At 40.6% G+C, this 14,062-nt stretch overlaps 1 protein-coding gene across 7 annotated transcripts in view; it reads left to right on the top strand.

The window, feature by feature from the left end:
• The window catches only part of RABGAP1L (RAB GTPase activating protein 1 like), a 452,085-nt gene that overhangs the window by 426,213 nt on the left and 11,810 nt on the right, over window positions 1-14,062 (top strand). For 3 of the 7 annotated variants that reach the window (XM_006017708.3, XM_025196732.1, XM_006017711.3), the window contains 2 exons: window positions 203-295; window positions 12,810-12,920. In XM_006017708.3, the coding sequence (XP_006017770.1) occupies window positions 203-295; window positions 12,810-12,920 (204 nt within the window). Of the gene's footprint in view, window positions 1-202; window positions 296-590; window positions 2,446-9,430; window positions 9,642-12,809; window positions 12,921-14,062 lie in introns of those variants that run through there. The other 4 variants (XM_025196733.1, XM_006017709.3, XM_006017712.3 and 1 more) reach the window with 4 other exon arrangements.

Raw genomic sequence — 14,062 nt, 5'->3', positions numbered from 1 at the left:
TGTTGTTTTTTCTCCACAAACTTAGCTCCCCACGCCTCCCCCCATCTTTCACACTGGTCTCACTAGTTGATGATAGTGTGCGGGTTTAGCAGGGAATGTCCCACATTTCTTCTGCTTCCTGTTTGCAAGATAAGCTTCTAGCAGCTTTTTCCTGTGTTCCTCCCATCTCTAAGAGCATGTTTTTTCTGAATGTATTCCACAGGTGCCCACAAAGAAGCTGAAGAAGTATGAGAGAGAGTATCAGACAATGCGAGAGAGTCAGTTACAGCAGGAAGATCCTATGGACAGATACAAGGTACAGGGGAGACTATGAAAATCTACCCCATTGGCTAAATGACATGGAAAAGTGATCAGATTTCACTAGTTAAAAAGAGGTGCTTATGCCAGTATCTCATCCATACTAGCATACACCAACACACTCCAGAAACAGGGAACTAGGATTATGGTTCAGATTCATCCCATTTCCATAGTGATCACTTTGGACACATGGAGTTATTCTTTTTTTTTTTCCAGGAATATTTCAGTAAAAAAAAACCAACAACTTTTAAACAGCCCTCAAGTAGCCACATATAATATTTTTTTTCTTTCAGTTTATATGTTTGTAGGTAACTCTCCTGCTGTTGCACTTTTACGGGAATCTGCGTGAGATGCTGAGAAAGAAAGGGTGATTCTCAACTACTGACACAAAAAGGAGGAAATGCATTTTATTTTAGTCAAAATGTGCATGGTCACATCCACAAAGACTTTTGGAAGGTGAACTCTTCCAAGACTGACATAAAGTTCATTCATTCATATCTGTTTGTAGCAAACGTTAACGTTTTATTTGTCAACACAGTACCTGGTACAGTGGAACCCAGATGGATGTTTGGGGTCTCTAGGTACTATCACAGTAGAACTAACCATGAAAAATATCCTCCTTTACAGGAGAAGCAAAATAAAGCCTCAGTTGTGTATGAAATGGAATAATGTCTGGTTTTGTTGCATGCATCATAATTGATATCAATTACATATGAATTGAATCAGCAATAGTTGGCCACTGGTTCAAAGTCAAATTATTTCTTTTTGATGTCTAAAAATTAGCACAGTCATAGCTAATTACTGTGCTATGGTCCAGTATTAGAGAGATGGTTGACAAAAAAAGGAATAGCTTATTCGCTGTGGTTCACCAGTGCTTATGAAGTAACATATTTGAATTTCTGAATTCCAAGTTAAAACTGGGTCTTCATCCTTCAAGTTGTTCTCTGTGGGTAGAGGCCTGCACTCATGTTAGAGTCCAAGGACATGCAGTTATTTTCACACAGAGCATCTTGCAGGCTTGGGTCCTGATATTTGTGTTCATTTGAACTTTTTCCAGTACCATGTTACCAAGAAGCAGGCAGAGTATTCTTATTGCTACCCTTTTTTATGTTTATCTTAAAATGCCGCATTCGTAGGTAAATCCAAAGTTATTCAAAGAAACAATGTGTGAATAGTTTCCAATAATTAATAAATTTGACTGTTCCATGATCTACTCATGAACAGTTGCAAACAGATGGAAAAGGCAGAAATGTGGTGAATAAATTACTCATTGCAAATTAAAAGCCTGATCCTGCATTTAAACTTGGGTGCACAGATCCTTATACCTACAGGAGCCTGTGAACTTCAGAAAGGCTCCATGAAGATGTTGGAGCCCATCTATTCATATCTCATTATAGGATCTAGGTTTGTTTAACTCCATTGCCATAGTTAATAAAATCTTAACTGAAACAGAGTCCAAGAAACCACATTCTGGTTGATTAATTAACATTTTGGTGCAGAGCGTATCTTTTGCTACGTAACAGCAATTGCCATGGTAAGTGCAAATGCACTGCGAAACACTGATTAAGATTTATTAAGGAATATTGAAGATGATCCTTAGTTTAACTAGAATGATAGCATCTGTAAAACTACAGAGGAAGCGCTCAGTAAGCATAAAATCACCATTTCCCACTTCTGGTCGTGCTCCTAGAAGAGTTCAGCTGGACCAGAGGCCCTATGCCCTTTTCTTTAATGGCATGACTACATGTTGTTCCTATATAGTAATAAGATTTGTATCCATAAGTCCTGATAAACATATATGGCACTGTGTCATTTTTAATTCTTGTTATACATTTGCATTTTTTATCCTCATATTGACTTAATTTTTTGATAAGGTCTGTATTTATTTTATTTACTATTCAGGACCTATTTACTGTATATTTTCTTTTCAACCAGAAGCTTAGGTTTCCTTAGGTGGAGCCCTCAGAGATGTGACCATTTAATTGCCTAAGGGGTTGCTTAGCTGTGAACTCTTATAATATGGCTAATAAATGCCAGCATTTTTTAAACTATTGTTTAATATTATGCTTAGTATGTTAAGTATCATCCCTATGTAAATGACATTAATGGATTCCATTGGGCCTACACTGATTAGTACATTACAAGATGCTACATCTTGGCTGCTTACAAATATGAAAAAAAACCCAAAAATGAAGCTTTACTTTAAACTTGGTGTGCCCTGCACTGAATGCAGCACACGCCCAGAAAAGGCATTGCTTTAGTTGGACCCACTTCACCCAACATCTGTATAGAACTGTGGTTCAGCAGGGCTTTTTGGTGCCTTTATCTAATAGCTGATTGAATCAGCTATTAGATAAAAGCGCCAAAAACCCCACTGATGTGCCTGATCTATACAGACTCTGCAGAGCCGGGTCGAACTAACATGCTGCCTCTTTTGGTAAAGCACTGTTTTTTGGGGGATTTTTTTTTGGTCATGTCTGTCAGCATCCCTTGTATCTAAGATTGTACAAAAAAAGTGTATGATACTGAAGACTTGAATACAGTCCTTTAGTGAAAGGCTGTACTGCAATGCATACACAAAGTGGGGCAGAGTTAAGATTGTGTTGAAAGTACATTTTTTGATTTTGGAGTATTTAACTATGCAACATAATGTTCTGTAAATATAGTTCTTTTATGGAATATAGCATAGATATGGATTTTTATTGTAAGAATTAGTACTGCAATTGTGGCCAAGAAATTATTAGCTATTTTTTCTGTTTAGAAATAATCTATTTCCAGCTCATTAACTCTGACCATATTGTCCTTCTCTAGCTTGTTTATATTAATACAGAACTAAAATCATGCTTAAGAACACTTTTCATCTCCAAAGCACCGTACAAGCTTTTTAACTAATTAACCCAGCAAAACTGGGGGGATGGATGAGCAACGATTATTGCCCTTATTTTGCAAATGAGAAAACAGAAACAAAGTGGCTTATTTGGCCACAACTACAGGGCATTTATACATATACTTTTTGTTCCCACAGTGCGCTAGATGTCTGCTGCTTCGGAGCGAGCTGATGTGCATGCAAGCTGACGCTGGGTTGCTGGGTTGCATGCGGTTGTATAAGTGGTGAGATGCGTGTCAGCATGCAGAAAATGGCGGCGGTGCACTTTTGAACTAAAGCACCTTCTATATGTTTTAGTTCAAAAGTGTGCCACCACTATTTTCTCAGCTCTGATGCACATTTCGCTGCTTATACAACTGCAAGCGTTGTAGCGCCAGGCACTTTTCAAAGCACCCGGCACTGCAGCGCTTGCATGTGTAAAAATGCCCACAGTGAGTCCCTATCAGAGCCAGTAATAAGCAAAGGGTTCTGGTTTGCAGTAGGACAACTCTTGTGACTTCTATTATCTGGACTGGGTTTGGTCAACTTTTTGTTGACACGCTGATTTGATAAGTAGGGAGATTCCTCACAACCAGTTAAGTCACATTCAATTCAGTCTAAAGCCATATTCTTTAGTGGATAGATTTCAGTACAAGTAAAGAGGTTCTTCAGTGGGAGAAATTGTTTATGCTTGATTGATCCCAGTTTTGTATGTTTAATGTTGTCACTGGGCACGTCCAGACGAGCACACATGTGCATTTCCCTGGGGACAAATAGCAGCGGCACAATATGTCCCTGAGGAATGCCTGGGCACACATGCTCTGGCATGTGACAAGTTGCCCCAGGTGAGGTAGGGGAGGCTGGGACCGGCACTTGAGCTGGCTCTAGCAGCCTTAACTTGGGTTCTGCGGGTCTCCCGGGGCTCTAGCAGCAGCAGTCCAGCAGCAAGGAGCTTGGCTAGCAGACAGTGTGGCTCCAGCTGGACAGGCATCTCCTGGTGCCAAATAAACTGTCCGCACTGCAAATTAGTAGCGTGGGGAATGCCTGCAAGGGTAGCGTGTGCAGTGAGCAGTACCACATGCGCGTGCTCGTCTGCACACGCCCACTGTGTCAGCCTAAGAACGGTAGAGATCTATGCATGCAGGATTCAATTATGAATGAGGTTTGTATACATGCATATGGGAAGGAGTTATCTTAAACAAAACAAAACAAAACTCAGCTTCAGTGGTACCATTGTAATGTATTGTAACCTTTAAGGACTACATTTCCATCATGGCCAGAGCTAGATTCCCCTGAACTGCTCTGACACTCCCTGTACTTTGTCAAAGGAGCCAGGATGGCCCTGCACAGAATGTCTCCCTATTTCTGGGAGCTCCTATTGGGGTGATATTCTTCATCTGGGCTATTGCTTAAGTGCCCTATTTAGCCCATGTTGTTCTGTAATTTTACAGATTTTCCTTCCAACAAGAAAAATAACTCATCTTTTCAGGTCCCCATCCAGGAGCAGGAGGTCTTTTTGTTGGTGATTTCCTTCTAGTTTCTGCAGAATGGAGATCTGTGCAACAAATTAATTGAAATGTAGAATGTTTGGTTCCTCCTTGTTTTCACAGTATGCATCAAGAATTGTTTTGTTGCCTTTGCATATATGGGGTAACCAGTCAGATGTACACAGTCAACCCTGCTGACTATCAATAATTATAGCTTGGAATATCCTTTCTATTCATTGCTGGCAAAGTGTTATCCAGAGTTTCCTAGCACTGACTGAAGACATCTTGCCTGAATCCCAGTGTGGGTTTCACTCCTGGTACAGTACCACAGATATAATCCTTGTCGTGTGACAGAGCCTGAAAAATGGAGGGAACAGGACTGTGATCTTTACATAGCTTTTATAGATCTGACCAAGGTCTGTTACCAGGTGAGCAGACTGACATTGTGGTTAGTTCTCAAATGATATAGATGCCTCCCCAAATTTGTCAGCATTGACAAACAGTTACACAACATTATCAAAACAGATCCTGTTGTCATGCAGACCAGGATGAAGCAGGGTATATGCTAGCTGCTCCCCTCTTCTTGTTCTGTCTTGCTGCTGTACACCACACAAACACAAAGTTCAAAAGTGGCATTTCTTGAATATGATCTGGATGGAAGCCTGTTCAACTTATGCAGACTTGCAGCCAAAACCAGGTTATTTTATACAAACATTTGTAAATTTCACTGCACCAAATATTGCACCATAGTGACTTTGAGCCACTCGCTCCCATAACAGAAGCATACAGCAGCATCATGCCCTTGGTAAATGTAAAGAAAAATCAAGTGCTTCTCTAACCAACTCCAAAGACAAATCCCCCATGATTCCGCATCATGGTAGAAGAAATGATATAAAGAAAGGGCCATCATTTCAGGCCCGCTCTTCAAAGTGTTCTTTCAGAATCATCTATTATGAAGATGCTGTTCTAGACATTAGAAATGCATCAATAGTTTATGGATGCTTCCACATCTGTGTTTTTGAATTTCATGAGCTCAAGCAAGAGATAAATGATATTCTTAGCACTGTTACATGGATGTGAAGCCCACCCTGCTTACCAAAATCACATCAAACAAATTGAGTATTTCCATCAGCCCACATCATATACTGTCCTCTATGCCAGTGTTTCCCAACCAGTGTGCCACAGCACAAAAGTGTGCTGTCAGAAACGAACAGGCGTGCCGCAGAATTTTGCCATGGCAATGAGCTACAATAGGTATGAGGATGAGGAATGTTTTAACAGGTGTGCTGTGGAAAATGTTTATTCATGTAAATGTGCCTTCGGCTGGAAAAGGTTGGGAAACACTGCTCTATGCTTACTGGAGAGGCTGGCTCACCAACACAACAGTGCTACAGAGAGCCAAAACAAATCACTTAGAGATCATGCTAGCTAAACCATAGTTTTGCTGGGTAGGATATGTTCAGAGCATGCCTGACACAAGACTACCAAGTGCTTACTACATGGTGAGCTATGGAATGGCCACCTTAAGTAAGGTGGCCAATACCAACAATGCAAAGGTAATGTGAAAGTCACCTGAAAAAAGTGCAAAATTTCCTATGGATATTTAGCAAGTTGTTTCTTCCATCAGACAATACTGGCAGGCCACAATAAATTTGGGTGTGGCCACATTTGAAAAATCAGAAAATGAAGCACAATGAAAAAGACAAAAGCTCGGCTGATCTTTTCACCTCCTCTTTTCTCTCCTTAGTCCGTGGTTGGTCTCAAGAATCGCAGGGTGCCCGTACACGAGCAGCAACACTGTTCCAACACACTGGAAATCCAGTGCATCGGAGCAGACTCGATTAATTGCCACACTACAGCAGCCTCCTTTGTCTTGTGTATCAGCATCCCTGCATTTAAAAATGGCAGCAGGGGCACTTGAAGTAAAGTTTGTCGAACGAGCTGCCCCTGCTGCCATTTTTAAGTGTGGGGATGCTGATATAGGAGACGTGGCAGCGCTTTAATTAGAGTGGCTCTCAGAGCCACTCTAATTAAAGCAGTGCCCCCTCACCCCCAGAGCACATGTAGAAGTGCCCTTAGTCTCAAGAATTGGACTAAGTAGTCACCAGAGAAGAAAACATGTGGGGCAACCTACTTGTCTTTGAGGGAGTGCCATCGCTCTCGTCAGTAATTAAGACCCATTATGGTTGCTCAAGAGTAGTAACACCTTCTTGTTAATTGGCCCCTCAGTTGAAGGGAATTGAAACATAGAGCAAGGAAAAAAAAAGGCTTCCCAACTCTGCAGATTGTGAGGAGCCACAGGGAAGGACCCCTAAAGTGATAGCTGAGAGCTGTCTGCTGAGCAGTGTGGCTGTAGTAGAAACTATGCAGCCCTTGGCATGGTCATATTGGGACTGCTCAGTGAGCGTCCAGGAGGAGACTGGGAGAGTTATACAGCTTTGAGGTGTTTTAATTCCTAGTCAGATTTGCATATAGAAATCCACTGGACATCAAGAGATGATGATAGAAAGAGCGGCTGGTCTGCTTCGCCTTCCTCCCCCTCAGTACTTAATAGAATTTCTTCCGGGCAGTACGCCTACTGAGGGGAATAGTGCTGCTGAGGAAGGGCTCCTGTCTCCCTCTGAGCATGCACAGCTCTCCAGAGGAAAATCTTGGACATAGAGATTAATTTCTTATTTATTTATTAGATTTATATACCTTCCTCAGGCTCAGGGCAGATTACGCTTGAAAAGCAAGATAAATTGGCAGTAAAATGTTATGTAGACTATTTAATTGTTTTTTTTAATCATTCACCAGAGATGATCAAGCTGTATGCCTAAACAAAGACTGATAAGGGTCTTCTAAGGAATGGGTAGTATTTCTATTCCTGGTGAGTGTGTTCTAAGGACTGTTGAACCCCAAACCATCCATTAATTCTGATATCTTTTAAAAAGGACTTTTTTTTTTTACAGTATCTGTTTAACCATGAACTACCCACATAGTGTGAACAGGCTGGGTGTGAGCAGTTTAAGGAATAAGTCCATGTACTGGGCATGCTTATCCTCTGCATGTGAATTATGATATTCACTGCCAGAGGGAAAATATTTGGAAAAGAGGGCTTAGAAATTCACTTGGGGATTGAATTTGTTTCCTGCTCAATTCATAACTTTTATTTTGGATTACTAAATTCTTATAGACATATTTCTGGTGAGGGATAATTTTATTGTTCAGTTTTTACGTTAAAAAAATATAACACGACATTTTTCACAGCTGGTTTTTACAGACATTCAAAAAGAAGTATAGGCTAAATGGCTGTCCTCTAGTACAGGGGTCAGTGAGCTTCTAGTAACAGTGGGTTGCATTAATGCAGCTCAGTCCAAAGGTGAGCCACAGCTTGCAAGCTGGCTGCCCCAGCTCCTGCTGCTGATTTCCCCCCCCCACAACCGATTGCTGCCATGGATTCCTGATTGCCCCCAACTGCCAAAACTCCAGATTCGTGGGCCTGATAAAATTGCTTGTTGGGCTGGATCCAGCACACTGGTTCACCCTGGCAAGATAGCCACATACATCCAGTACCCCCCTGCCCCCCCAGCCCAGCCAATTAGCTCCGCCTTTCAGAAGGATTAATTAGCCCTCCTCCAGCCCCATGCTGAAGTGGCTGCTCTAACCAGAACCAGAAATTGTGTAAACTACTCCCAGGTTGCAGAGGATTGTGGTGCATCCGGGACTGTGTCCTGGATTTTGCTTCCTGGAAGTTGGTCGCTGGAATTTAATGGCAGTTAAAATGCATTCCAGTTTGTCAGTAAAAGCCAGTAAAAACAGTTCCATTCCCACGAAAACCAGCAAAATAGTTCTGATATTTTCCTCATCCTTCAGGTGGTTGTTCCAAACTGTTGAGACATTTCCATATCTAGCACGGGGTTGTGGCCTGATCTCTGGTGAGGAAAACTAGTGAATCCTGGCAAAAGTAATTTGTGTAATTGCACAAATAAAGGACAGGATCCTCCAGGCAGACTCTGCATCTACACAGAGCCCTTTGGACCTTAGAAATATCGACAGCTGTATGTACTTTATTGTGTAAAGGAGAAGTTATAATCAGACTTTAAATGTAACCCAAAAATTGACCTTTTTGTAGATCCGAAGCGTCACTAAATACAAATTAACCAGGTAATTATCATTTTGGTGTAGTGGAAACCCTGCATGCAAGAGAACTATAAACGGATCACTATTAATATGTGTAGTTGAAACAAACTACAACATGACGCTGGCTGAAATGTTTCCTTAAAAACAGAGCCAAGTAATCATCATAGTAGCAGACAACACAGTGAAAAATTTTGTGACGCTTTCCACATAGTCTCTTGTTATTGGATATTTTTTTTTTGTTAAAGCATTGTGGCTTTTTAGACGATTTATATTCCTTAATTTTTCCTTCTTGGAATCCATTTCATAATCAACTGTTCTTTTGTGCTGACTCATCAAGACTTGAGTCTTACTGATATCCAAGAATATGAATTTTAATCCATCTTTTTTTCCCATCAGTAAGAAATGTCCATGTTCAATGATCTCCTTTTTGTCATACCAATTTGAAAATTAAGATTTTAGCAAGGTTTGTGAACCTGAGCCACACCCAGTTCAAATAACACCAGTGAGAATCGTTTGCATCATCATCGCTAATCATCTCTTATATTCCTCCTTCATGCTAACTTGAGGATAACAGAGGGTGGAGTTTATTTAGCCTTTTAGTCTTCCTGACTTGCGACTTGCCTACTGGTTTCAGTTCAGCTTTCCTCTTTCAATCAAACATCTGCTTTAATAGATAGAAGTTGGAATAGACCCTACGTTTATAAACCAAACCAAAAAAAACAAACAAAAAGGATCAGCAAGTTAGGATTTTGAGTTTTTTTGGGTTTCCTGATTATTTTTGTTGGTATTTAAAATTCACTGTATATCCTGTTTTCACTGTCTTTACACGAATGGTTGAAAGCAGTAGTTGGTCTGTGACTTTTCAGGAGGTAAGTTTATTTGTTTATGTATGTGATACTGGTGTTTGTCATTTTTCTTTGTTTTGGAAATGCAGTATCCTCCTTTTAACAGCATTATAACTAAACTTCATCAGCTGCCCTCTGTGGCGAGAGGGAGCAGACTATTTGGGAAAACTGCATCTTTTACTTTACTGATTGTGTAAACTGAGTGATAATAAAAACAGTGCAGTTTACAAACTTTTATAAGTATTGCTAGTTAGAGATAAGAGGCAGGAAGTTATTAGGGAGTCTTTGTTTACATGTAGCAGGTCTGACAGGTTGGCTCATGGGAGGTTACAAAATATTTGCTCTGCTCTGAGTCCTGCTGCAGATAATATATAAACTGAGCTTATAGATTGCTCCCTCTGCACAAAAGGCTGGGTCAAACCCTGCAAAATACTTCAGAAGCATCAAAGTTAGCTTACTTCTTTTGTGCAAGCCAGAGTTTAGTATCTTCCTCTTTACTGTTAATATAATTGCTTAGTGGAATTTAAATAGAATCAAGAATTTCCTCCTGAGGAAGCAGGCAGTTATTTATTAATAGGCTCTAGGGAACGGCTGGAGAAGACATATCGCAAATAATCACACTTAGACTTTACATTCATTGTTCTGAAGAAAACGAAGATTAAAATCAACTTGAGAAATAATCCTAAAATAGAAAACAAAATCATATAGAAGCAGAGACTAAGCAGATGATCGCCAGCAGCTGAAATGAGAGGTAGGACACATCAATGTTTTTAAAACCTGTCATGCAGATTCCTAATGGGAGGAGGATAGTGCATTTCCAACCACATAGCTTGCTTCTCCACTTTTGTGCAAGTGCAGAGCAGGAGTTTGAAATCTCACGTTATGATGCTTGCTTTGCGAACACTCAAGCTTTTGGCAAAAGCATAGCAAATGATATAAAGCAAACCATCTTTCAGGGTTATTTCATGTAAGGCTGAGGAATCTGGCTGATGTCTTCCTTTTTTTTGAAAAAAAATTCCCTTTTAAAAAGGCATCAGTGTTACAATTGCTATAAAATAAATTTTGGCATTACCATTCCTATCTAGTCTGAAGATTTAAGTAAAGCTGAGTCTCTTTCATCTATGCAGTCAGTCAGGCAGCTATCCTTGTCAATTTAATTAGCATTTCTTAGATATTGTGAACAAAATTCTGAACTAAGGACAATTGATAGCTTTACTGAAGATGAGTTTAGCTTTGCAGTGAAGTGTATGTTACCTCTACCTGAAGAATTATCATTTTAAGAACTTTATAGCAGAATATGGTGTAATTTAAGTTCAAAAAGCAGACAAATGATGTGGTTATGAGTCTGTTGGTTTTTAGAAGTACGTTTTGACTGCGTCAGATCCCAAGAAACAGGCTCTTTAGGTCAAAAAGTTTATGTGACAAAGTAATACTTTTTTTAATGTATGATCTCTTTTAAAAAGAAACAAATTTACTAGACTGCACTGTATTGCAGAGCAAAGTATTTCAGGCCTGCAGTTGCTTAATTAAGATCACACAGAAAATTAGGTATTTACAAAGACTTCACTTCCTGGCACAGAGCAAGCAAGCTGTTTTTTATTTACTTTTTTATATATCCTTTTTTACTATAGTTCTCCTTTTCTCTATTGGGCAAGCATGTGAAATGCTCTTGCAAGAAGAGTAGAAGCAGAACTGGCTTGCTCTGTTGGGGTTTAGAACAAAAAAAATACTTTTATTGGGATTGCTGTGAATTCATATTTTGTAGCAATGTATTGGTTGAATAACCCATGGAATTTTATTAACAAGCTGATTTCTTTCTGACCCAGATGCTGTAACACATTTATTTTTATTTCTGTTCAATATGGAAAATTGGCAATCTATTACTTGTCCTCAAGTAATGAAAGAGTCTTTCTGAAATTTCAGTATGCGGTGATTGTCCCTTTCTCAACCATGAGCAAATCCTTCATATAAAAAACTTGACATTTTCTCTTGATGTTGTATCATTCATAGATTTCCCAGTCCTTTCCCGTAGTGTAAAAGAGTGCAGGTCTTTAAACAGGATGAAAGCAAGCAACTCCTTTGCTCCCTGCAAATCTATTTGAGTTTCAGTCCCTGTATCTGTAGTCTGGCTTGAGAGGCTAGAAGGGGCTCCCATAGTCTAGAAGGGTGACAAGTTGTCTCTGCTCACCCTGACACGCATCTTTTAACAAATGTCTCTGCTTTGCAGCTCTTTGAGAGAGAACAACATTCTGAATGTAAATTTTTAAAAACCAGTAATTATTCCTCTCTCCCTTCTTTCCCAGTATACCTATTCTGATTTGATAGCATTTTTCTACTACTTTGCACAAGGCTAAGCAATTAAATAAGGCATGAGGCAGGGGGAGAATTAAGCCCACAGTCTTCTATAAGCTAAATATTTTTGCATTTCTAAGTTGATCTGCATCACTTAATACATGTTTCTAGATATCTGCTGTTTGTCTAGATATCTAAAAACATCTTCTGTATTGGCACTCCTCTTTGCAGGTGTTGCTTGGCATGCACACTCAGTATCACTTGCACACATCTTGAAGAAAGTGAGCAGAGGGAGAGTTCAGGTCACTTGAGCTGCAGAAGGTTTTGCTGCTGAGTGCTATTCTTTACTGATGGACAGTTGATATTACATCATTTTCAGAACATATTATTCTTATGGAACACTAGAGGTCAAGATTGAAGAAAATGGAGCAAGGCAGATTCTACTCTGGACCTGAAAACACTATTAAGAGCATCTCTTGTTATCATTGTGTGCTATCTAGGATTTTATCATCTACCCAATTTCCCTTGATTACTGCAGAAAGAGAGGTGCTTCTTGCTTTCAACAGGAAAAACCTATAATCAGTGTGTCATTTCTGTCTCTCAAATACAAATAGCCTTTGCTTTATAAGAAACACTATAGGGATATAAATGGAATTGCTGCCTTTCAGGATACACTTTCCTAGTAGTGTTTTGGCTCCATTTTTCTAAAAGGGCCCTGTCAGATAGGATACTGCATCTGCACTGCTGGCTTAATTCACTGTTTGTTTTCTAAAGCAGCAAATTGTCTTACTGTGCACTCCTGCCTTCTCAGTTTTTTACACACACCCTATATTCACTTGTCTTTATTCTTTCCTTTAAAATGGGTAAGAATTAACTTCTGGTTGTTCTGTCTTTCTGCAGAGGGAGAACCGCAGGCTGCAAGAAGCCAGTATGCGGCTGGAGCAGGAAAACGACGACCTTGCCCATGAACTTGTAACAAGCAAAATTGCCTTACGAAATGACTTGGACCAGGTAATGCAGACACTGATTTACAGCTAGGCTTCAGCACAGACTCTACTTTGGGAACACTACTTTGTGAGCACAATTAAATATGTATGCAAATTAAAAGCAACATTATTTGTGCCCTTAAATCTTGACTAAATTTATCTGCTTGGATACCTGATTTGTAATTGCAGTCACCTAATAATAGAATTCACCATAAGACGTCGAGTGGGTAAGGTAACAAGTAGGGTGAAAGTGCTAGACTTTAGGAAAGCTGATTTCAATGAACTCAGGCGATTAGTCAAGGACGCACTGCAGAGTAGGAGTTTTGAAGTGATGGGAGCCCAAGAAGGGTGGCTGTGCCTTAAGGAAATAATCCTTCGGGCACAAAGCAAGACGATCCCTGAGTGAGGCAAAAGGGGGAAAGGGGCCAGGAGGCTTCCCTGGCTGACCAGAGAAATCCAGGGCAGCCTAAGGGACAAAAGGGGAGCACATAAAAAGTGGAAACAGGGAGAGATCACCAAAGACGAATATACCTCCTCTGCTCGTGCTTGTAGGGAGGCAGTTAGATGGGCCAAAGCTACCATGGAGCTGAGGATGGCAACCCAAGTAAAAGACAACAAGAAATTGTTTTTTAGATATATTGGGAGTAAAAGGAAGGCCCAGGGAGGAATAGGACCCCTGCTAAATGGGCAGAAACAATTGGTGACGGACAGAGGGGACAAGGCTGAACTCCTCAACGAGTTCTTTGCCTCAGTGTTCCTAAGTGAGGGGCACGACAAGTCTCTCACTGGGGTTGTAGAGAGGCAGCAGCAAGGCGCCAGACTACCATGCGTAGACCCTGAGATGGTGCAGAGTCATTTGGAAGAACTGGATGCCTTTAAGTCGGCAGGCCCGGATGAGCTCCATCCAAGGGTGCTGAAGGCACTGGCCGACATCATTGCAGAGCCACTGGCGGGAATATTTGAAAGCTCGTGGCGCACGGGCCAAGTCCCGGAGGACTGGAAAAGGGCCAACGTGGTCCCCATTTTCAAAAAGGGGAGGAAGGAGGACCCGGGCAACTATAGGCCAGTCAGTCTCACCTCCATCCTTGGCAAAGTCTTTGAAAAAATTATCAAGGCTCACATTTGTGAGAGCCCAGCAAGACAAATTATGCTGAGGGGAAACCAGCA

The sequence above is a fragment of the Alligator sinensis genome, unplaced genomic scaffold (genome assembly GCF_000455745.1).
Source record: "Alligator sinensis unplaced genomic scaffold, ASM45574v1 scaffold31_1, whole genome shotgun sequence".
Taxonomy (NCBI): Eukaryota; Metazoa; Chordata; order Crocodylia; family Alligatoridae; genus Alligator; species Alligator sinensis.
This window is presented reverse-complemented; position numbering and strand designations above follow the sequence as displayed.